This window comes from Nerophis lumbriciformis, linkage group LG07, assembly GCF_033978685.3.
Source record: "Nerophis lumbriciformis linkage group LG07, RoL_Nlum_v2.1, whole genome shotgun sequence".
Classification (NCBI taxonomy): Eukaryota; Metazoa; Chordata; class Actinopteri; order Syngnathiformes; family Syngnathidae; genus Nerophis; species Nerophis lumbriciformis.
This window is the reverse complement of record NC_084554.2, coordinates 48706527-48732889: the sequence shown is the minus strand read 5'-3', so window position 1 is coordinate 48732889 and position 26363 is coordinate 48706527. Positions and strand designations below refer to the sequence as shown.

At 38.3% G+C, this 26363-nt stretch overlaps 1 protein-coding gene across 1 annotated transcript in view; it reads left to right on the top strand.

Moving 5' to 3' along the window:
- Positions 1-26363, top strand: part of LOC133609386 (E3 ubiquitin-protein ligase RNF31-like) — a 100152-nt gene that overhangs the window by 22556 nt on the left and 51233 nt on the right. Inside the window, exons 16-23 of the mRNA XM_061964932.1 lie at positions 18-116; positions 6721-6810; positions 6894-7008; positions 9750-9862; positions 9929-10042; positions 10106-10154; positions 15377-15473; positions 15572-15737. Coding sequence (XP_061820916.1) covers positions 18-116; positions 6721-6810; positions 6894-7008; positions 9750-9862; positions 9929-10042; positions 10106-10154; positions 15377-15473; positions 15572-15737 — 843 coding nt within the window. The remainder of the gene's footprint in view (positions 1-17; positions 117-6720; positions 6811-6893; positions 7009-9749; positions 9863-9928; positions 10043-10105; positions 10155-15376; positions 15474-15571; positions 15738-26363) is intronic.

The following is a 26363-nucleotide window of genomic DNA, read 5'->3' as shown; positions in this document are numbered from 1 at the left end:
CCTGTGACTTTTTGCAGCTGAGGGAATGTCTGACGGCTGACGTCTACGACCTCTTCCACAAAAAACTGACGGAGCACGCTCTGATGAAGGACCCCAAGTTCCTGTGGTGCTGCCATGTGAGTCGCATCAGTTTTACCTAGAGATGTCCGATAATGGCTTTTTTGCCGATATTCCGATATTGTCCAACTCTTATTTACCGATTCCAATATTTTCATTTATTTATTTATTTCAGGCAATGATATAAAAAAGTACAAAGTTGACAACACATAATAATATAAATTAATATAGTGCAAAAGGTAATGTATTGTAAGCAGTGTTGGGTTAGTTTCTGAAAACTAGTTACTTTATTTCAAAAGTAACTCAGTTACTAACTCAGTTACTTACACCAAAAAGTAATGCGTTACTGTGAAAAGTAACTATTTAGTTACTTCTTTTTTTCTTCTTTTTTTTTTAAAGCTCCCATTAATGCCCTTTTAGCCTTCATTTCAGTACTGTTATTGCACTGGAGAATAATACAATCTGCTGATCAACTTGACACGCATTTTTATTTTCCTTTTAACATAATTAATGAAAAACAGTGCAACATAAAAAGGCATTCCTCCTTTCTTTAAACTTGGACCAATGACCATTAATAAAAAACAAGTTTAAGTGCAACATAAGAAGAAACATCATCTTCCTTGAAACATAGGTAGTGAAATAAAGCCTGACATCTGGAGTGATGCTGCTGTCTTCCACACTTGGAGCCATGGATTGTAGAATCCTTGTTTTCAGTGGCAGGATCATTGACACAGATGGTGAAGTTTCAGTGCTCAGTAGAGATGGAACACTTTTAAGCACCTGGAGGACCTCATCTGCCACTCTCACATCATCATCAGACAGGGTGACATTTGTCTTCAGGGTGTTGTGGGTCAATGCAGAGTATATAGCTGCCTGCTGCTCCAACATATCATAAGTGGAGTTCCACCTCGTTGGGACATCATGTATGAGCAGGCAGCTTTAGCATTTCTTGCTTTGTCTTAAGCACATGAGCAGCTGTTGTGCTTGGGTGGAAGTAAGAAACCTTCCTGATCCTCCCAAAGAGGCGCTCCATCCTATTGACTGAGATTCCCTTCTGTGATGCCAAATTCACTACATGTGCAAAGCACCTATCTGTGGTCCCAGTTCTGCCTCATTCTCTGTAATTATTTGATTTTTGGCATTATCACATGTGACTGGGATATCTTTATCTTCCATTCCTCCACTGCTTGTGTCAGCACCTGCGCAAGGTGACTCTCGTACAGGGGGCGTGTCTTCTCATCTCCCAGTCTGCTGTGATGAAGTGAGCGCTTATAGTTCCGCTGGACGTCCACCCGTCTGTCATGAGCGCAACAGATGATGCTCGGGATAGTTCATCCACAACTTTTTTCTTCTCCTGCTCATAAGGATCTGGCACAATCTTATTGCTGAAGTGGGTGCGTGACGGGATGTCGTAACGTGGTTCAAGCACGTTCAGCATGTGTTTAAAACCCTCGTTTTGCACAACCGAGTCTGCACTTATAAACACACCGATTCAATGGCGGGGGCGTTCAAGCTCCTCCGTTACTCCGCTCGCCATGACCACGCTGTGTGTGGACTGAACGTGACAACAACTTTTTTTTGTTTGTTTCATATATCAAACCGCGGATCACCTCCCCCCCCACACACACACACATAGACCGCGCCTCTTTTCTTCTCTCCGGCTTGTGACAGAGGAAGATTCAGAAGAACGCGACACCGCAGCGCTTCTGTTTCTAGCCGATACTACATCAAAAGTAACGTAAAATAACGCAGTAACGCATCATGTAGTAACGGTAACTAAATTACTGAATAAAAAAAAATAACGCGTTAGATTACTAGTTACCGCCGAAACTAACGGCGTTACAGTAACGCGTTACTTTGTAACGCGTTAGTCCCAACACTGATAGTAAGTAATGCATGATTGTCCAGTTTTGCCTGAAAGAGAGTGGGAAGAAGATAAAAAAACGGACTGTAGCAGACATGGCTTGAAGGTAGGAACATGGTTTAATTTATCACTCAAAAAAGGGTACAAACAAAAAGCGCTCACAGCAGAGGCACAAAACTTAACGCAGGGAACAAAACTAACACTCAGGCAGAACTATGGACATGAAACAAAAAAAACACTTAGTGTAACAAGAAACGAGCATGAAAAGAGCAGCATGAACTATGGCATGGACAGAGTAATCAGATTAGCACATAGCAAGAACAGAGTTTCAATAGAGTCAATGTCGCCAGGCCGACTACCTGGCAACTACAGGAATAGTCTCTTCTTGATTAGTGACAGGTGCGTGAGTCCAAATGAGTTAGGTGAAACCAATGAGTTGTCATGGCAACTAAAACAAACCAGGGTGCCCAAAAACAAGAACTAATGGAGTCCAAAAACCAACAGAACATAACCAAATAAAACATGACCACAGAACATGACAACTCCATTGTTAGCTGATTTTTACTAACATTTATTTACAAGTTAGAATGCATAAAAAAAGAAAAATATATGTGTGCTTGTCTCACATAATGACTGTTAATGATTGACAAAATTCCCCGAAAAAGTGCAGGTTCTCCTTTTAGGATCTGCTGCAAAAATGTCATCATTGATTAAAGAAGATCTTTGATTAGCATTTTTGATTAGCTGTGTCAAACCCGATCCCGTTGTATAACACTCATAAAAAAAATATGTTTCCTTTCCAAGTCATCTGTGCTTGCTTTTTCTGGGTTGGGCAAAATATGCATGACTGCCAGTGAATGTGTTTTCATGTAAATATGTTTTTTTAGTCCATATTTTTAAAACACTGGTTTGATTGAAATGTGCATTATTTTTTTCATTCATTCATTCATTCATTATTTATTTATTTCAGGCAAAGACATAAAAAAGTACAAAGTTGACAACACATAATAATATAAATGAATATAGTGCAAAAGGTAATGTATAGTATGTAATGCATGATTGTCCAGTTTGGCCTGAAAGGGAGTGGGAAGAAGATAATTTATTTAATCCCACCCCCAGTTCTCCATTCAGTGATTATTCACATGAGTTTCACTCTTACTTTGTTCAAGGATTATAATACAGATGTTGTATCATAGTGGCATTACCACAGGTAACAATAATTATTACACTGTAACAATTTGTATCAACAATGTAGGAATAATGAATATACCAACAACGGTAATAGACAAAATACCAACAATGGTAATAGGCAACATAGCAACATTTCAATATCAACCGATACCGATATATACAGTCATGGAATTAACACATTATTCCATCCATCCATCCATCCATCTTCTTCCGCTTATCCGAGGTCGGGTCGCGGGGGCAGCAGCCTAAGCAGGGAAGCCCAGACTTCCCTCTCCCCAGCCACTTAGTCCAGCTCCTCCCGGGGGATCCCGAGGCGTTCCCAGGCCAGCCGGGAGACATAGTCTTCCCAACGTGTCCTGGGTCTTCCCCGTGGCCTCCTACTGGTCGGACGTGCCCTAAACACCTCCCTAGGGAGGCGCTCGGGTGGCATCCTGACCAGATGCCCGAACCACCTCATCTGGCTCCTCTCCATGTGGAGGAGCAGCGGCTTTACTTTGAGCTCCCCCCGGATGACAGAGCTTCTCACCCTATCTCTAAGGGAGAGCCCCGCCACCCGGCGGAGGAAACTCATTTCGGCCGCTTGTACCCGTGATCTTGTCCTTTCGGTCATAACCCAAAGCTCATGACCATAGGTGAGGATGGGAACGTAGATCGACCGGTAAATTGAGAGCTTTGCCTTCCGCTCAGCTCCTTCTTCACCACAACGGATCGATACAGCGTCCGCATTACTGAAGATGCTGCACCGATCCGCCTGTCGATCACACGATCCACTCTTCCCTCACTCGTAAACAAGACTCCTATGAATATACCAACAATGGTAGTAGACAAAATACCAACAATGGTAATAGACAACATAGCAACATTTCAATATCAACCGATACCAATATATACAGTCGTGGAATTAACACATTATTATGCTTAATTTTGTTGTGATGCCCCGCTGGATGCATTAAACAATGTAACAAGGTTTTCCAAAATAAATCAACTCAAGTTAGGTAAAAAATGCCAACATGGCACTGCCATATTTATTATTGAAGTCACAAAGTGCATGATTTTTTTTTAACATGCCTCAAAACAGCAGCTTGGTATTTGGGACATGTTCTTCTTGAGAGAGCATGAGGAGGTTGAGGTGGGCGGGGTTGGGGGACCAGGCGGTGTATATTGTAGCGCCCTGGAAGAGTTAGTGCTGCAAGGGGTTCTGGGTATTTGTTCTGTTGTGTTTATGTTGTGTTACGGTGCGGATGTTCTCCCAAAATGTGTTTTTCATTCTTGTTTGGTGTGGGTTCACACATTTGTAACAGTGTTAAAGTTGTTTATACGGCCACCCTCAGTGTGACCTGTATGGCTATTGACCAAGCATGCCTTGCATTTACTTGTGTGTGTGAAAAGCCGTAGATATTATGTGACTGGGCCGGCACGTAAAGGCAGTGCCTTTAAGGTTTATTGGCGCTCTGTACTTCTCCCTACGTCCGTGTACCACTACGTAAAGCGGCGTTTTAAAAAGTCATACATTTTACTTTTTGAAACCGATACCGATACTTTCCGATATTACATTTTAAAGCATTTATCGGTATCTCTAGTTTTAACCACAACAAATACCTGTGCAAATATCTATCTTCCCCAACCTTTTCCACTGAGGGCCACAGACTGACAAAGGGATGCTGGCATTGCAGAGGCCATTTTGGTAGTTTTCACCTTCAAAACCAGTACAAAATGTAGATTGTCTTCAAACAACTAATTTGTGTGAATGCTGAACCTCGAAAGCCCAACTTTTAGTTCACTGGCCAGGCAGTGTCAAATAACAAAAAATATGAGCTAAAAAAGCTAGCATGCTATCTGTACTATGCTAGCAATTGCATGCTTATAGTTAGCATGATTTCAATAGTTAAGTGAATTATATTCATATAGCGCTTTGTCTCCAGAGACTCAAAAGCATACTTGCCAACCCTCCCGGATTTTCCGGGAGACTCCCGAAATTCAGCGCCTCTCCCGAAAACCTCCCGGGACAAATTTTCTCCCGAAATTCAGGCGGACCTGGAGGCCACGCCCCCTCCAGCAATGTTGTTGTAATATATTGAGTTGGAGGCAATAACCAGGCGAGGTGATGAAGTACGTCTCTTTACTGTAGACTTCAGAACAGACTCACACACTTGACGTCAGGTGCGCAACACCACGTAAATCGTTGGCCAACCAAAAAGTAACCCCAGTACGCTATAGCCAACATTCACCAGAAGATGGCAACAGACAAACATAGATCACTCTATTTCATTCCTCCCCTGTTAGAATTGTAGAAATTACTCAAAAGAAATAAACAACCCAAGCAAAAAATGCAGCAGCTCAATTAAAAAACTGTACTTAAACCACATTCTTTTTTTTTTTTAGTACTGAACTCTTAACCCTCATTTGTAAACAATAACATGCTTATTATACAAACAGTATTTGTACATCTTTAACACAGATTTTTATACTGTCTTCAGAGATTCAGTTTTTTTGGTGGTACTCGAAACCTTTCTGGGTACCTGCGGATCACTGGTGGGTTTTTTGTTGTGGGTGATCTGGGTTCTGATGATGGCAACTCAGCAGCTCTTGAATCTGGTTCAATGATGAGACTAGTTTGTGTCCGACTCACTGATGGTCCTGGTGATGGAACTGAAACAGCACTGTCCAGTTGTACTGATGGCACATTTTCTGCAACTGGTGGAGACTTGATAACTGGCAGTCTCTCCATGTTTTCTCGCCATGGTAACATGTGATCCACATGCACTGTGCGCTGTCTCTGTCCCTCTTGATATATATATATATATATATATATATATATATATATATATATATATATATATATATATATATATATATATATGTATATATATATTTATAATTTATTTTATTATATATATATATATTTATTTTATTATATATATATATATTTATTTTATTATATATATATATATATATATATATTTTATTATATATATATATATATTTATTTTATTATATATATATATATATATTTTATTTTATTTTATTATTATATATATATATATATATATATATATATATATATATATATGAAATACTTGACTTGGTGAATTCTAGCTGTAAATATACTCCTCCCCTCTTAGCCACGCCCCCAACCACAACGCCGCCCCACCCCGACCACGCCCCCCACCCCCCACCTCCCGAAATCGGAGGTCTCAAGGTTGGCAAGTATGCTCAAAAGTGCTTTACATAGTGAAACCCATTATCTACAATGGTGGTCAAAAGTGTACATACACTTGTAAAGAACATCATGTCATGGCTGTCTTGAGTTTACAATCATTTTCTTTCTTTTTTTGTGATAGAGTGATTGGAGCACATACTTGTTGGTCACAAAAAACATTCATGAAGTTTGGTTTACACTGAGGTGTATACCTGCCAAAATTGGGGGGGGGGGGAAGCTAGCATGCTAATATTAGATAGCTAAATGATTGTGCCACGGGCCATTATAAAATTAGCTTTGGACACACCTGATCTAATCTATGCACATGTCTAGTCTGCTTGTATATTTTACTTTGCTTTTTTATGTATCTACAACCCATTAAATCAGTTTGTTTATGTTTACGTCTCAGTGCACGTCAGGCTTCATCAATGAAGGCGAGCAGCTGAAAGTCACATGTCCGACCTGCTGCAAGAGTTTCTGCGCTCAGTGCAAGAAACCTGTGAGGGACAACACAGATTGAAGTATTTCAAACCAGCAAGCGTGTGAGTTGGAGGTTGACTGTGCGTGTGCGTGTGTTGTCAGTGGGAGCCTCAGCACCAGGATCTAACCTGTGGGCAGTTCCAGCAGTGGAAGAGGGACAATGACCCGGAGTACCAGAAGCAGGGCCTGGCTGGCTACCTGAGAGACAACGGCATCAGTGAGTATCCTTTACAATATCCTCGTCTTTTTAATGATGCACCTCCTGTGCTCTGGAGGCAGGGAACCTTTCTGACACTCACGGGGGATTTTAACAGGACCAAAAAACTGCAGAAAAAGGACACTTTTCCTAGGGTTGTTTTTTCTAAAATGTCACGAAATCCAAGGGCTCAACTTTCTATTGTGACACTTTTTTTTAATTTTTTACTTTGCTTCAATGGCAAGGGCGTCAAACTCATTTTCATGGTGGGCCACATCGCAGATACCAAAGCCCTTGATAATAAAAGCCCTTCAATCAATCAATCAATCAATGTTTATTTATATAGCCCTAAATCACGAGTGTCTCAAAGGGCTGCACAAGCCACAACGAAAATCCTCGGCTCAGATCCTACATCAGGTCAAGGAAAACTCAATCCAATAGGACAATGAGAAACCTTGGAGAGGACCACCCCTTAGGGCGACCGGTGCAATGGACGTCAAGTGGATCTAGCATAATAGTGTGAGAGTCCAGTTCATTGTGGATCTAACATAATAGTGAGAGTCCAGTCCATACTGGATCTAACATAATAGTGTGAGAGTCCAGTCCATAGTGGATTTGACATAATAATGTGAGAGTCCAGTCCATAGTGGATCTAACATAATAGTGTGAGAGTCCATGCCATAGTGGATTTAACATGATAGTGTGAGAGTCCAGTCCATAGTGGATCTAACATAATAGTGTGAGAGTCCAGGCCATAGTGGATCTAACATAATAGTGTGAGAGTCCAGGTCATAGTGGATTTAACATAATAATGTGAGAGTCCATGCCATAGTGGATTTAACATGATAGTGTGAGAGTCCAGTCCATAGTGGATCTAACATAATAGTGTGAGAGTCCAGGCCATAGTGGATCTAACATAATAGTGTGAGAGTCCAGGTCATAGTGGATTTAACATAATAATGTGAGAGTCCAGTCCATAGTGGATCTAACATAATAGTGTGAGAGTCCAGTCCATAGTGGATCTAACATAATATTGTGAGAGTCCAGTCCATAGTGGATCTAACATAATATTGTGAGAGTCCAGTCCATAGTGGATCTAACATAATAGTGTGAGAGTCCAGTCCATAGTGGATCTCACATAATAGTGAGAGTCCAGTCCATAGTGGATCTCACATAATAGTGAGAGTCCAGTCCATAGTGGATCTAGCATAATATTGTGAGAGTCCAGTCCATAGTGGATCTAACATAATAGTGAGAGTCCAGGCCATAGTGGATCTAACATAATAGTGTGAGAGTCCAGTCCATAGTGGATCTAACATAATACTGTGAGAGTCCAGGCCATAGTGGATTTGGCCCCACTATGGACTGGACTCTTACTATTATGTTGGATCCACTATGGACTGGACTCTCACAATATTATGTCAGACCCACTCGACATCCATTGCCTTCGGTCTCCCCTAGAGGGGGGGGGGGGTTACCCACATATGCGGTCCTCTCCAAGGTTTCTCATAGTCATTCACATCGACGTCCCACTGGGGTGAGTTTTTCCTTGCCCTTATGTGGGCTTTGTACCGAGGATGTTGTTGTGGCTTGTGCAGCCCTTTGAGACACTTGTGATTTAGGGCTATATAAATAAACATTGATTGATTGATTGATTGATTTAACATAATAATGTGAGAGTCCAATCCATAGTGGATCTAACATAATAGTGTGAGAGTCCAGTCCATAGTGGATCTAACATAATAGTGAGAGTCTAGTCCATAGTGGATCTCACATACCGGTAATAGTGAGAGTCCAGTCCCTAGTGGATCTCACATAATAGAGAGAGTCCAGTCCATAGTGGGGCCAGCAGGAGACCATCCCAAGCGGAGACGGGTCAGCAGCGCAGAGATGTCCCCAACCGATGCACAGGCGAGCGGTCCAACCCGGGTCCCAACTTTGGACAGCCAGCGCCTCATCTGTGGCCACCGAACCTGTGCCCCCAGAGCAGAAAAGAAACGGCAGATCAACTGGTCTAAAAGGGGGTCTATTTAAAGGCTAGAGTATACAAATGAGTTTTAAGATGGGACTTAAATGCTTCTACTGAGGTAGCATCTCTAACTGTTACCGGGAGGGCCTTCCATAGTACTGGAGCCCTAATAGAAAACACTCTATAGCCCGCAGACTTTTTTGGGGCTCTGGGAATCACTAATATTAATTGATGATAATATTACACAGTTTTCATTTTTTGTAATTATTACCGTTGTTTACCAACAAACTAGCTTAATTTCAGCTAGTGTAGAATTTTCATAAGAAAAAAGGTTTGAATGACACAGAGGCAAGAAATACAGTGAGAACGGGATTGATTCACCTGACACATGAAACGCGACGAATTGCGGGAGTGCACTATGCACTTTAGCCGCCATTCCCGACTTTGACCACACCTTCAGTTGCTGTGTAGGGTGGAGCTTTCCCTCATTTCCAGCAGACTGCATTGCAAAATGATTAACATCTCCTCTTCCTCTCATGTGAGATCCACCCAAGAATGGGGCCGCATAAATCCCTTTGCTACTGTAGCTTGTCGCATCAAATAATATTGAGTTAAGAGCTGCACTTGCTTTTTTTCTGTCAAAATGTACAAACCCCGTTTCCATATTTTTTAGATTTAGATTTATTGGTCCCCTTGGGGAAATTGATTTTCACTGCCGTACATTTGAACAATAGACATCACAAAAACAAAAAGACATCCTACATGACCAACACACAATACATCTTGTTCCCAGCCTGTCCTCACTGTCGCTTCCAGTACGCGCTGACAAAAGGCGGCTGCATGCACTTCACCTGCTTCCAGTGCAGGTACCAGTTCTGCAGCGGCTGCAACAACCCCTACTACAAGGTGAGCCTGCATACTCTCTACTTTAGTGGCAGTAACATGAGCTAAATATTCATGCCGTGTCAAAAGATGTGCTGCAGGACAGAGGAGTGCAGCTACACGGGCCTTCACGCCCACCATCCTCGCGACTGCCTCTTCTACATGCGGGACTGGGAGTCGGCCAGACTGCAAGCTCTGCTGCAAGTAGGAAACTGTTTGTGTCCTCTCTTTGCGACGTCGTCTTTCTGATCGGGCTTTGTTTGTCAGAGGAGTGGCGTGGACTTCAACACGGAGCCTTCCAATGCACAGCAGACAGGTGAGAGCGACTTCCGCTCGACACGTCACCTGTGTGATGTTGGCCCCCCTTACCTTTGTACGCTTTAGTTGTTATAAAATACATCATCCAGCCCCACCCACCTTCTTCCAAAACTTGTCCCTTTCGTTTATGCTACGTTTGTGCTGCAAATGTTTTTGGTCTACTTATTATAGTTTTTATGTTACCGTACTAACATTTTATTATTCATCCAATCCAATCCACTTTATTTATATAGCACATTTAAACAACAAAAATGTTTCCAAAGTGCTGCACAACAATATTTAAAAAAAAAACAATATTGAAAGCAATATTCAAATATTATTCTTAGCTCCAACAATGACTGAATAAAAACAAAAAATAAATAAATATAAAACCAATATAAAAACAATATAAAAATAAATATGATTAAAAACGATTTTAAAGGGTAAAACCAATTAAAACAGTAAATAGAAATCAAAATTTATAAAAAAAAAAAAAACCCACAGAGGACCACACAACTCACGTAGTGTTAAAAGCCAAAGAATAAAACTATAACTATATACTAACTATAAACATAACTAGAACAGTGGAAGAGGGGTTAGTGCGTCTGCCTCACAATACGAAGGTCCTGAGTAGTCCTGGTTCAATCCCGCATACTTGCCAACCTTGAGACCTCCAATTTCGGGAGGTGGGGGGTGGGTGCGGGGGCGTGGTTGGGGGCATGGTTAAGAGGGGAGGAGTATATTTACAGCTAGAATTCACCAAGTCAAGTATTTCATATATATATATATATATATATATATATATATATATATATATATATATATATATATATATATATATATATATATATATATATATATATATATATCCCCGCGACCCCGAAGGGAATAAGCGGTAGTAAATGGATGGATGGATGGATGGATATATATATATATATATATATATATATAAGAAATAATTGACTTTCAGTGAATTCTAGCTGGATGGATGGATGGATGGATGGATGGATATATATATATATATATATATATATATATATATATATATATATATATATATATATATATATATATATATATATATATATAAGAAATAATTGACTTTCAGTGAATTCTAGCTATATATATATATATATATATATATATATATATATATATATAAAAGAAATACTTGAATTTCAGTGTTCATTTATTTACACATATACACACACATAACACTCATCTACTCATTGTTGAGTTAGGGGTTGAATTGTCCATCCTTGTTCTATTCTCTGTCACTATCTTTCTAACCATGCTGAACACCCTCTCTGATGATGCATTGCTGTGTGGCACGCACAAAAGTGCTTTCATCAAATGCACTAGATGGCAGTATTGTCCTGTTTAAGAGTGTCACAACATTGCTGTTTACGGCAGACAGACTGCTTTACTGTAGACGTTCTTTATATTGTGGGAAAGCGGACTCAGGTCCGCATGGAGCTGGAGGGGGCGTGGCCTCCAGCTCCGCCTGAATTTCGGGAGATTTTCGGGAGAAAATTTGTCCCGGGAGGTTTTCGGGAGAGGCGCTGAATTTCGGGAGTCTCCCGGAAAATCCGGGAGGGTTGGCAAGTATGCAATCCCGGGCTCGGGATCTTTCTGTGTGGAGTTTGCATGTTCTCCCCGTGACTGCGTGGGTTCCCTCCGGGTACTCCGGCTTCCTCCCACCTCCAAAGACGTGCACCTGGGGATAGGTTGATTGGCAACACTAAATTGGCCCTAGTGTGTGAATGTTGTCTGTCTATCTGTGTTGGCCCTGCGATGAGGTGGCGACTTGTCCAGGGTGTACACCGCCTTCCGCCCGATTGTAGCTGAGATAGGCTCCAGTGCCCCCCGCGACCCCGAAGGGAATAAGCGGTAGAAAATGGATGGATGGATAGCCCCCCACCCCACTACCACCCTGTCAAAATCTCTCCAAACTTGTTCCAAACTTTTTTTCCTGTTTTTTTCTGCAAAAATGTTAGTTTTATAGGAGTAAAAAAATAAGAGTTCTTATGTCGTTGACGTGTTATTATTCATAACCAGCCCCATAACATAAAAACTATGATGGTTAGACAAAAAAAAATGTAGCACAAACTACAGAAATGTGTAGTACAAACAAATAGGACAAATTTGGGGAGATTTTGATAAGAGGGGAGAGGTGCTGGTTATGGATAATTTCACATTAGTAACAAATACATACGCAGCATAATTATCCCCTCAATTCCCCCCAAAAATGGATTAACTCGCTGGAATATAAAGACAGTATAATATACATCCATAAACGTGGATGCATATGCAAAAGTGCAATATATTTATCTGTACAGTAATCTATTTATTTATATCTGCACCTTACTGCTTTTTTATCCTGCACTACCCTGAGCTAATGCAACAAAATTTTGTTCTTACCTGTACTGTAAAGTTCAAATTTGAATGACAATAAAAAGGAAGTCTAAGTCTAAATAAAAAATATCAAACTTAAATAATGTTAAAACTTTGTTAGTTAGACCAAACAAAATTGTAGCACAAATGTGTAGTACAAATAAGGCACGTTTGGGGAGATTTTGACAAGAGGTTATGGATAATGTCACCTTGGTAACATAAAAATTATGAAACTTAAATAACATAAAACTATGACAGACACATTTTTTTTAGCACAAACCAGCACAAATGTGTAGTACAAACAAATGGGACTAGTTTGGGGAGATTTTGACAAGAGGGGAGAGGTGCTGGTTATGGATAATGTCATGTTGGTAACATAAAAATTATAAAATGTAAATAACATAAAAACTATGATAGACAAAAATGTAGCACAAACTAGCACAAATGTGTAGTACAAACAAATAGGACTAGTTTGGGGAGATTTTGACAAGAGGGTGGAGGTGCTGTCACCTTAGTAACATAAAAACTATACAACTTAGATAACAAACTAATATACAAAGAAAATCAGCACAAACAAGTTGGACAGGTTTAGGGAGATTTTGATGGGGGGGGGCTTTTTTATGAATAATACAATGTTACTAACATAAAAACTGTAATAAACCAACAAATCCAGCAGAAATGAATGGGACAAGTTTGGGGAGATTTTGACAAGCTGGGGCTGTGTATGAATAATAACAAATTGATAACATAAACACTATGATGGACAAAACATGTTGGCAGCACAAACATTTTTGACAATTTTGGGGGAGATTTTGATAAGGTTTGGGAGGGGCTGTTTACATCCAAACTACAAACCCCGTTTCCATATTAGTTGGGAAATTGTGTTAGATGTAAATATAAACGGAATACAATGATTTGCAAATCATTTTCAACCCATATTCAATTGAATATGCTACAAAGACAACATATTTGATGTTCAAACTTATAAACATTTATTTTTTTTTGCAAATAATCATTAACTTTAGAATTTGATGCCAGCAACACGTGACAAAGAAGTTGGGAAAGGTGGCAATAAATACTGATGAAGTTGAGGAATGCTCATCAAACACTTATTTGGAACATCCCACAGATGTGCAGGCTAATTGGGAACAGGTGGGTGCCATGATTGGGTATAACAACAGCTTCCCAAAAAATGCTCAGTCTTTCACAAGAAAGGATGGGGCAAGGTTCACCCCTTTGTCCACAACTGCATGAGCAAATAGTCAAACAGTTTAAGAACAACGTTTCTCAAAGTGCAAGTGCAAGACATTTAGGGATTTCAACATCTACGGTCCATAATATCATCAAAGGGTTCAGAGAATCTGGAGAAATCACTGCACGTAAGCGGCATGGCCGGAAACCAACATTGAATGACTGTGACCTTCGATCCCTCAGACGGCACTGTATCAAAAACCGACATCAATCTCTAAAGGATATCACCACATGGGCTCAGGAACACTTCAGAAAACCACTGTCACTAAATACCGTACAGTTGGTCGCTGCATCTGTAAGTGCAAGTTAAAGCAAGTTAAAGCTCGACTATGCAAAGCGAAAGCCATTTATCAACAACATCCAGAAACGCCGCCGGCTTCTCTGGGCCCGAGATCATCTAAGATGGACTCATGCAAAGTGGAAAAGTGTTCTGTGTTCTGACGAGTCCACATTTCAAATTGTTTTTGGAAATATTCGACATCCTGTCATCCGGACCAAAGGGGAAGCGAACCATCCAGACTGTTATCGACGCAAAGTTCAAAAGCTAGCATGTGTGATGGTATGGGGGTGCATTAGTGCCCAAGGCATGGGTAACTTACACATCTGTGAAGGCACCATTAATGCTGAAAGGTACATACAGGTTTTGGAACAACATATGCTGCCATCTAAGCGCCGTCTTTTTCATGGACGCCCCTGCTTATTTCAGCAAGACAATGCCAAGCCACATTCAGCACGTGTTACAACAGCGTGGCTTCGTAAAAAAAAGAGTGCGGGTACTTTCCTGGCCCGCCTGCAGTCCAGACCTGTCTCCCATCGAAAATGTGTGGCGCATTATGAAGCGTAAAAGCTCTACATAAAACAAGAATGGGAAAGAATTCCACTTTCAAAGCTTCAACAATTAGTTTCCTCAGTTCCCAATCGTTTATTGATTGTTGTTAAAAGAAAAGGTGATGTAACACAGTGGTGAACATGCCCTTTCCCAACTACTTTGGCACGTGTTGCAGCCATGAAATTCTAAGTTAATTATTTGCAAAAAAAATATAAAGTTTATGAGTTTGAACATCAAAAATCAAATCAAATCAACTTTATTTATAAAGCACATTTAAAATTTACCACAGGGTTAGCCAAAGTGCTGTACAATGGGAAGGTTAAAAGATAAAACGAGTACAGAGCAAACACAACACAAACAGAACACGATAAAAAATAAATAAATAAAATAGAATAAATAAAAACATAAAAACAGGTTCACAGCAGGTGTATTATGGGGCGCCATTGCAGGATGGATATCACTCAGTGTTAAAAGCCATGGAATAAAAGTATGTTTTTAAGAGAGATTTAAAAAAAAATAATACAAAAATAAAAAAGTCCTGTCTTTGTAGTGCATTCAATTGAATATGGGTTGAAAGGGATTTGCAAATCATTGTATTCAGTTTATATTTACATCTAACACAATTTCCCAACTCATATGGAAACGGGGTTTGTACTTGCAATGATCAGGAGGGCCAACTTCACACAGGTGGTCACGTTTGCTCACTCTTGCCTCTTGAGGAGCAAAGCGGTATTACGGCGCTAAATTCAATCTTGCGTGTGACGCAGATGCGTGCGGCGTGATGGAGCAGAAAGACGAAGGAGGTCAGCAGATCGATTCCCCGTGTGGCGGCCAATCTCAGCCTGGCCAGGCCGGACTCTGCGAGTGAGTTTTTGCTTTTTTGCAGCGAGCTAAATGTTTCCCATCACACTACGCTGCGGGGTCGACATGGTTAAAGACTCTGATGTCGCTGCGGTTTGCAGGAAGCACTACAGAGAATACCTGGTGAGTCTGATTAACGCCCACTCCATTGACCCCGCCCCTCTGTATGACAACCACGACCTGGTCCGGGCCTGCGAGAGGTACCAGGTGGACACGCAGCGGGGAGAGGGCGAGGACGACGGCGCTTACCACGCTCGTCTGCTGAAGGTGAAACACGCTTCAATGTGATGGTTACACTACAGCAGGGCTTTTCAACTTCATTTGTAAGTTAGCATTGTATAAAAAAGACGAGCAATGTGCTTACACTCGTCAGAGAGCCTCTTCATGACAGGAGAACTCTGACGTTTTTTTAAGATTTCTTTGCAGAAACTCTGGTCAAATATCCTTTTATACGACAGGAGTACGCTACCATTTTTAGTAAGTCCTTAAAAACAGCGCAGCTCTTGTCATGTAGAGCAGTGTTTTTCAACCTTTTTTGAGCCGAGGCACATTTTTTTGCGTTGAAAAAATGCGGAGGCACACCACCAGCAGAAATCATTAAAAAAACGAAACTTAGCTGACAGTAAAAAGTCGTTGTCGCCATTGTTGGATATGACTTTAAAGCATAACCAAGCATGCATCACTAGAGCCCTTGTCTCAAAGTAGGTGTACTGTCACCACCTGTCACATCACACCCTGACTTATTTGGACTTTTTTGCTGGTTTCCTGTGTGTAGTGTTTTAGCTATATTCTTGCGCTCCTATTTTGGTGGCTTTTTCTCTTTTTTTGGTATTTTCCTGTAGCAGTTTCATGTCTTCCTTTGAGCGATATTTCCCGCATCTACCGTATTTTCCGCACTATAAGGCGCACTGGATTATAAGGCGCACTTTCAATGAATGGCATATTTCAAAACTTTGTTCATATACTGTATAAGGCGCACCTATGCATCCATTAGATGGAGCTGCGCTAAAGGGAATGTCAACAAAACAGTCAGGTCAGTCAAACTTTATAAATAGATTACAAACCAAAGTTCTGACAACTCTGTTCACTCCCAAAATGAATAAACAGCTGTTTTATTATTTTCCCCGAGGTAAAGTCAGTGACGTGGTGTTTTGTTTATCTTTTAACAACAGCAAGGTATAACATGTAGTGCAACATTTATATCACATAGTGGAGGGGAACTTTTCCCTGATTCAATAAACAGGTAAAAAACTGATACTGTTACCGTAAATCAAACATTAGTGCAATCACAATATAGTAACACTCCAAATAGTGCAGAGCAATAACAATATATCAATAACTCAACGTTGCTCAAACGTTAATGTCACACAACACAACACACAAAACAAACATGTAAAGCTCACTTTATGAAGTTATTCCTCATCCACGAATCCCTCGAATTCTTCTTCTTCAGTGTCCGAATTAAACAGTTGGGCGGATACGGCATCCAACATGCTCTGTCTCGTCAAAGTTGTCATTAATCGAGTCCGTGTCGCTGCTGCTCTATTCCCGTGTTTTACTGCGTGACTGATCGTCTTAAGTTTAAACTCTGCGTCGTAAGCGTGTCTCTTAATAGGAGACATGTTGGGGTCTTTACATAAACAAACAAATAGATATCAAAACGGCACGCCTCGCGCAGTCATATATCCCAGCATGCACCGCGCGCTTCTTCTTCTTCTACGGGGGCGACTGCTTACCGTAGAAGAACAACTTCTTCTACGGGGGAAAATGAAGTCGGCGGCTGCTTACCGTAGTTGCGATTGATTGAAACTTTTACCTGTTGGAGGCTCAATATTGGTCCATATATAAGGCGCACCAGATTATAAGGCGCACTGTCAGCTTTTGACAAAATTTGAGGTTTTTGGGTGCGCCTTATAGTGCGGAAAATACGGTACTTTGTTTTAGCAATCAAGAATATTTCAGTTGTTTTTTATCCTTCTTTGTGGGAACATTGTTGATTGTCATGTCATGTTTGGATGTACATTGTGGACGCCGTCTTTGCTCCACAGTAAGTCTTTGCTGTTGTCCAGCATTCTGTTTTTGTTTACTTTGTAGCCAGTTCAGTTTTAGTTTCGTTCTGCATAGCCTTCCCTAAGCTTCAATGCCTTTTCTTAGGGGCACTCACCTTTTGTTTATTTTTGGTTTAAGCATTAGACACCTTTTTACCTGCACACTGCCTCCCGCTGTTTTTGACATCTACAAAGCAATTAGCTACCGGCTGCCACCTACTGATATGGAAGAGTATTACACGGTTACTCTGCCGAGCTCTAGACAGCACCGACACTCAACAACAACACATCATTTGCAGACTATAATTACTGGTTTGCAAAAAATATTTTTAACCCAAATAGGTGAAATTAGATCATCTCCCACGGCACACCAGACTGTATCTCACGGCACACTAGTGTGCCGCGGCACAGTGGTTGAAAAACACTGATATAGAGAGACTTAGACTTCTGTTTTTAAAGGGAAACTGCACTTTTCGGGGAATTTTGCCTACCATTGTTGCTTTTGTTAGGCACGAACACATGCTTTTCTTTTTTTAATCCAACTCTTTTTATTGACATTTTCAAATAGACAGAAAAGAGTGCAAGTCCAAACAGTACAATTTTAAAGTCAGTAAATTCTTCACACCCTTTCCCTTAAAACCCAAACCACACGCCCTTTCTAGATCAAGTTGGTCGGTTTTCGTTATTTTTTCATGTTTGTTTTATGCCTTTTTTTCTCAAAAATAACCGTTTTTTTTAATATGGCAAACACAAAATATGCAATATTTTCCCCTCGAAGTATGAAGTGAAATATTTGATGTCAAGTAAGTGGAATATTTGATGTGAAGTAATTAGAGCCTGAAATAGGTCAATAATTCATAACATAGACTTTAATTCATTATTATGTTTTGACAAAGGACAGGTTACAAATAAAATTATTGGGAATACAAAAAGGCCCAACTCATAACAGTGTTAAAAATAAATCTTTAATTATTTTTTCTCTCTAGATCAAGTTGAGAACTATCATTCGGTTTTTGTTATTTTTTCATGTTTTATGCCTTTTTTGTCAAAAATAACTTAGTTTTTATATGGCAAACACAAAATATGCAATGTTTTCCCCTCAAAATATTTCAAAGTGAAATATTTGTCAAGTAAGTGGAATATTTGATGTGAAATAATTAGAGCCTGAAATAGGTCAATAATTCATCACATAGATTTTAATTCATTATTATGTTTAGACAAATGACAAGTTAAAAATAAAATCCCACTAAAATTATTGGGAATACTGCGATGAGGTGGCGACTTGTCCAGGGTGTACCACACCTTCCGCCCGTGTGCAGCTGGGGTAGGCTCCAGCACCCCCCGCAACCCCGTAAGGGACAAGCGGTAGAAAATGGATGGATGGATTATTGGGAATGAATACAAAAAGGCCCAACTCAAAAAAAGTGTTAAAAATAAATATTTCTAGATCAAGTTGAGATTTTCGTTTTTTTGTTATTTTTTCATGTTTGTTTTATGCCTTTTTTGTTAAAAATAACTTTGTTTTTGTATATGGCAAACACAAAGTGTGCAATATTTTCCCCTCAAAATATTTCAAAGTGGAATAATTCATAACGTAGATTTTAATAGGCTCCAGCAACCCCGTAAGGGACAAGCGGTAGAAAATGGATGGATGGATTATTGGGAATGAATACAAAAAGGCCCAACTCAAAAAAGTGTTAAAAATAAATATTTCTAGATCAAGTTGAGATTTTCGGTTTTCGTTATTTTTTCATGCTTGTTTTATGCCTTTTTTGTTAAAAATAACCTTGTTTTTCTATATGACAAACACAAAGTATGCAATATTTTCCCCCCAAAATATTTCACAGTGGAATAATTCATAACGTAGATTTTAATAGGCTCCAGCACCCCCTGCAACCCCATAAGGGACAAGCGGTAGAAAATGGATGGATGGATTATTGGGAATGAATACAAAAAGGCCCAACTCAAAAAAATGTTAAAAATAAATATTTCTAGATCAAGTTGAGATTTTCGGTTTTCGTTATTTTTTCATGTTTGTTTTATGCCTATTTTGTTAAAAATAACTTTGTTTTTGTATATGGCAAACACAAAGTATGCAATATTTTCCCCAAAAAATATTTCACAGTGTAATAATTCATAACGTAGGCTCCAGCACCCCCTGCAACCCCATAAGGGACAAGCGGTAGAAAATGGATGGATGGATTATTGGGAATGAATACAAAAAGGCCCAACTCAAAATAGTGTTAAAAATAAATATTTCTAGATCAAGTTGAGATTTTCGGTTTTCGTTATTTTTTCATGTTTGTTTTATGCCTTTTTTGTTAAAAATAACTTTTTTGTCTATATGACAAACACAAAGTATGCAATATTTTCCCCTCAAAATATTTCAAAGTGGAATAATTCATAACGTAGATTTTAATAGGCTCCAGCAACCCCGTAAGGGACAAGCGGCAGAAAATGGATGGATGGATTATTGGGAATGAATACAAAAAGGCCCAACTCAAAAAAGTGTTAAAAATAAATATTTCTAGATCAAGTTGAGATTTTCGTTTTTTTTGTTATTTTTTCATGTTTGTTTTATGCCTTTTTTGTTAAAAATAACTTTGTTTTTCTATATGGCAAACACAAAGTATGCAATATTTTCCCCAAAAAATATTTCAAAGTGGAATAATTCATAACGTAGATTTTTATAGGCTCCAGCAACCCCTGCAACCTCATAAGGGACAAGCGGTGGAAAATGGATGGATGGATTATTGGGAATACAAAAAGGCCCAACTTATAAAAGTGTTAAAAATAAATGTTTCTAGATCAAGTTGAGAACTATCAGTCGCTTTTCGTTATTTTTCCACGTTTGTTTTATGCCTTTTTATATGGCAAACACAAAGTATGCAATATTTTCCCCTCGAAATATTTCAAAGTTGAAATATTGATGTCAAGTAAGTGGAATATTTGATGTGAAGTAATTAGAGCCTGAAATAGGTCAATAATTCATAACGTAGATTTTAATTCATTATTATGTTTTGATAAATGACAGGTTAAAAATGTAATTATTGGGAATACAATAAGGCCCAACTCATAAAAGTGTTAAAAATAAATCTTTAGAGAACTATCAGTCGGTTTTCATTATTTTTTTCATGTTTGTTTTTCGCCATTTTTGGCAAAAATTACTTTTATTTTTATATGGCAAACAGAAAATATGCAATATTTTCCCCTTAAAATATTTCCAAGTGAAACATTTGATGTCAAGTAATTGGAACTTTGAAGATGTCAATCATTCATAACAACATTGACTTTGATTCCTTATTTTTTTGGAGCAATGACTGCTATAAAGAAAACAGCCTCGTGTTATTAGAGTCAACATTTGCAACTTTCACCTTTTTGCTCTTTTATTGTAGAGAACCTCTCTAATCCAACGGCCGTGTGACGGGAGGCGAGCCAACTTCCAATTAAACAACATCAATCGCCTGGCCAGCAAGGTCGTAAAAGCAACAGCGCGTTTTAGTGGTACCAGGCACATGTTATCAGGACATATGCCGTAAATGGCTGATAATGGGTTGGGGGAAAAGTTTTGACCGTATACCTTTCTGCTTTTTTTTTTTATGCATTCTAAGTCATAAAATACGGCGAGTAGGAGGTGGCTAACAATGCAGATAATGAGAGTACACTATTGCGGCCATTAAGCCCTCTAAAAAAACTTCCAAAAACCACCAACAATACTCCATTTACATCTTGCGATTTGAGTATTAACCAAGTATTAGCAATATTGTTATTATAAGTGCTAACGCAAACTATTTTTAGTGGCGGTGTGATCACGGAGAGCTAACTAGCTTATGCTGCTATATTGACAAATGAAGCCGCTGAGCTGCTGCATCGCCTCTGAGTCGGTGAAAGTTCATTCTAGATGAAAAATCATGCCGCTCACCTGGATAGTAGAAGGATGTGGCCATAAACCGAAAAGTTGGTCAACTTTGACATCCAACTTGAAAGACACAAATACTTATTTTTAAATTTGCATGAAGATTATGATAAATTCTTCATTTAAACGGGAAGATGTGAACATCCCAGTGAGAGCAGACATGGTACAGTAAGTGATTATTTTATTATGTTCGCATTAGGGTACCGGTACCAATATCTATTTCGATACTTTTCAAAATAAAGGGGACCACAAAAAAAGTAATTTTTGGCTTAATTTTAACAAAAACTCTTTCGATACTTATTGTCAGTTTCAAACACTGATGACATCTATTAAACAGACAAGAAGCAGGGAATTAAACAGAGACAGAATTCAATTTAGCTCATTGAGGAGAAACGTCTGGACCTGTACTCTTTGTACAGTCTTCCACCACGCTCTGACAAAAGGTCTCTTTTATTTGGACTTTCCCTGATTACATGGCAACAGCTGTTTCTAAAGGAACGGGGGGTCGTAAACAGCCGTCGCCTTTAGTTACAAAGCAGTTCAAAGAAAAGGTGCCTGGAGGGGGGTTAGGTCCTGCTTCCTCTCCGCTTTGTAGATCTCGGGTCAAGACAAAATCTTCCTGTGGATTCCAATAGATCAAAGAAACCGACTCCTTCATGTCGCTTCCCATCCTACACAGTGGAGTTTTACAAGCCTTTTGATTGGTAAGATCAAAGACAGCTTTTTTCTGCTCCCCGGGAACTCATTGAAACACAAAGTTTTGTGGTAACTTAGATACAATTATTCTGACACATATGGTTCTTATAGCACTCAAAGAACAATTAAAGAAGGTTAAAATAACAATTAAAAGGCATTAAACACATTGGACCTTTTCTTGTTGCTCTCAAAGAACAATTTACAATTGTATATATTACATCTAACCTGCCATATTCCAGGATATGGTTAGAATATGATAGAAGGCTTTATTGACCTTGTATTAAATGCTTTATTGTTCATGGTTGCCACTCTTGGTCTGTACTTAAAATACATATAATCATTTGTAAATACTAAAAATAATACTATAGCTAAAAGTACACAGGTAAAACACACATTGTTAAAGATATAACACAAATTGTAGCACTTTGTTACAAAATTCAGTCATTTCACTTTGCATTAGTTTACGCTACATCGGCGGTTTTGACTGCGCTAATATTTGGCATCAAGCCAAGCAGCCTTAATTGTCTGTGCACTAAAGAAGAGCTAGTTTACTATTTAACCTGCTTATTATTGAATTGTTTAGCTAAGTTTAAAGCAAAAGTGGTAATACTTGAATCATGCCACCTCTGCTGAGGCATGTTTTAGTGGCACTTCTGTGTCTTTAAGGATCTTTGACGGCTCTTTTTAAGGACCAACTGCTTGTCAAAGATCCTTTTATATGGCGGGGGTATTCTGATATTTTTAAAGCGCAATTCAAAGATCCTCTATATAGCAGGACCTGCTGCCACAAAATGCTCGTCAAAGATCATCTACACGACAGCAGAGCTCTGCTGTTTTTAAGGACCTGTTGTTAGTTTTTGAAACTGTCCGGCAACACTGAAGTCATAGATTAGACTCTCAAGGCCACATGTTCAACAGAAACAATGTCAACAAGTGAAAATGTTACACAAAAACTCAAAAGTGTTGTAACTGGATCCTCTCTTACAGAAACTGATGGAAGTTCCCCTCGGTGAAAAGGTTCCCCGAAACAAATAAGAGAAGAGCAGAATATCTACTACTGACACCAGGGGTGTCCAAACTTTTCCCACTGAGGGCCGCACGCTGAAAAATCAAAGCAGGCGGGGGCCGTTTTGATATTTCTCATTTTCAAAAACAATACAATATTTTTTCAACCTTTAGGGCTTCCCTCAAGTCTCAGTCGTAACAATGTTTTTAAAAAGTCATATATTTGTATTTTTTTATTTAATGCCTAAATCTCTACATCAAATTAAGATCTGTGTCGATAGAAAGTATATTTTTGAAGTTTTACTACCTTTTTGCCAGTACCCTGTTTTTATGGCAAAAACACAAAATATGCAATACTTTCCCCCAAAAGTGGAATATTTGATGTGAAGTAATTAGAGCCTGAAATAGGTCAATAATTCATAACATAGATTTTAATTCATTATTATGTTTTGACAAATGCCAGGTTAAAATTAAATTATTGGGAATACAAAAAGGCCCAACTCATAAAAGTGTTAAAAATAAATCTTTATGTATTTTTTCTCTCTAGATCAAGTTGAGAACTATGAGTCGGTTTTTGTTATTTTTTCATATTTTATGCCTTTTTAGTCAAAAATATTTTTATTTTTATATGGCAAACACAAAATATGCAATATTTTCCCCTCAAAATATTTCAAAGTGAAATATTTGTCAAGTAAGTGGAATATTTGATGTGAAGTAATTAGAGCCTGAAATAGGTCAATAATTCATGACATAGATTTTAATTCATTATTATGTTTTGACAAATGACAAGTTAAAAATAAAATCCCACTAAAATTATTGGGAATACTGCGATGAGGTGGCGACTTGTCCAGGGTGTACCACGCCTTCCGCCCGTGTGCAGCTGGGATAGGCTCCAGCACCCCCCGCAACACCGTAAGGGACAAGCGGTAGAAAATGGATGGATTAATGGGAATACAAAAAGGCCCAACTCATAAAAGTGTTAAAAATAAATATTTCTAGATCAAGTTGAGAACTATCAGTCGGTTTTCGTTATTTTTTCATGTTTGTTTTATGCCTTTTTTGTCAAAAATAACTGTTTTTTTGTATATGGCAAACACAAATATGCAATATTTTCCCCTCAAAGTATTTCAAAGTGAAATATTTGATGTCAAGTAAGTGGAATATTTGAAGTGAAGTAATTAGAGCCTGAAATAGGTCAATAATTCATAACATAGATTTTAATTCATTATTATGTTTTGACAAATGACAGGTTACAAATAAAATTATTGGGAATACAAAAAGGCCCAACTCATAAAAGTGTTAAAAATAAATATTTCTAGATCAAGTTGAGAACTATCAGTCGGTTTTCATTATTTTTTCACGTTTGTTTTATGCCTTTTTTGTCAAAAATAACTGTTTTTTTGTATATGGCAAACAAAATATGCAATATGTTCCCCTCGAAATATTTCAAAGTGAAATATTTGATGTCAAGTAAGTGGAATATTTGATGTGAAGTAATTAGAGCCTGAAATAGGTCAATAATTCATGACATAGATTTTAATTCATTATGTTTTGACAAATGACAAGTTAAAAATAAGATCCCACTAAAATTATTGGGAATACTGCGATGAGGCGGCGACTTGTCCAGGGTGTACCACGCCTTCCGCCCGTGCGCAGCTGGGGTAGGCTCCAGCACCCCCCGTAACCCCGTAAGGGACAAGCGGTAGGAAATGGATGGATGGATTATTGGGAATGAATACAAAAAGGCCCAACTCATATAAGTGTTAAAAATAAATATTTCTAGATCAAGTTGAGAACTATCAGTCGGTTTTCGTTATTTTTTCATGTTTTATGCCTTTTTTTGTCAAAAATAACTGTTTTTTTGTATATGGCAAACACAAAATATGCAATATTTTCCCCTCGAAGTATTTCAAAGTGAAATATTTGATGTCAAGTAGGTGGAATAATTGATGTGAAGTAATTAGAGCCTGAAATAGGTCAATAATTCATAACATAGATTTTTAATTCATTATTATGTTTTGACAAATGACAGGTTACAAATAAAATTATTGGGAATACAAAAAGGCCCAATTCATAAAAGTGTAAAAAATAAATCTTTATGTATTTTTTTTCTCTAGATCAAGTTGAGAAGTATCAGTCGGTTTTCATTATTTTTTTCATGTTTGTTTTATGCCTTTTTTTGTCAAAAATAACTGTTTTTTTGTATATGGCAAACACAAAATATGCAATATTTTCCTCTCGAAATATTTCAAAGTGAAATATTTGATGTCAAGTAAGTGGAATATTTGAAGTGAAGTAATTAGAGCCTGAAATAGGTCAATAATTCATGACAGATTTTAATTCAATTATTATGTTTTGACAAATGACAGGTTAAAAATAAAATTATTGGGAATACAAAAAGGCCCAACTCATAAAAGTGTTAAAAATAAATATTTCTAGATCAAGTTGAGAACTATCAGTCGGTTTTCATTATTTTTTCACGTTTGTTTTATGCCTTTTTTGTCAAAAATAACTGTTTTTTTGTATATGGCAAACAAAATATGCAATATTTTCCCCTCGAAATATTTCAAAGTGAAATATTTGATGTCAAGTAAGTGGAATATTTGATGTGAAGTAATTAGAGCCTGAAATAGGTCAATAATTCATGACATAGATTTTAATTCATTATTATGTTTTGACAAATGACAAGTTAAAAATAAGATCCCACTAAAATGATTGGGAATACTGCGATGAGGTGGCGACTTGTCCAGGGTGTACCACGCCTTCCGCCCGTGTGCAGCTGGGGTAGGCTCCAGCACCCCCCGCAACACCGTAAGGGACAAGCGGTAGAAAATGGATGGATGGATTATTGGGAATGAATACAAAAAGGCCCAACTCATAAAAGTGTTAAAAATAAATATTTCTAGATCAAGTTGAGATTTTCGGTTTTCGTTATTTTTTCATGTTTGTTTTATGCCTTTTTTGTCAAAAATATTTATTTTTTTATATAGCAAACACAAAATATGCAATATTTTCCCCTCGAAGTATTTCGAAGTGAAATATTTGATGTGAAGTAAGTGGAATAATTGATGTGAAGTAATTATAGCCTGAAATAGGTCAATAATTCATAACGTAGATTTTTAATTCATTATTATGTTTTGACAAATGACAGGTTAAAAATAAAATTATTGGGAATACAAAAAGGCCCAACTCATAAAAGTGTTAAAAATAAATATTTCTAGATCAAGT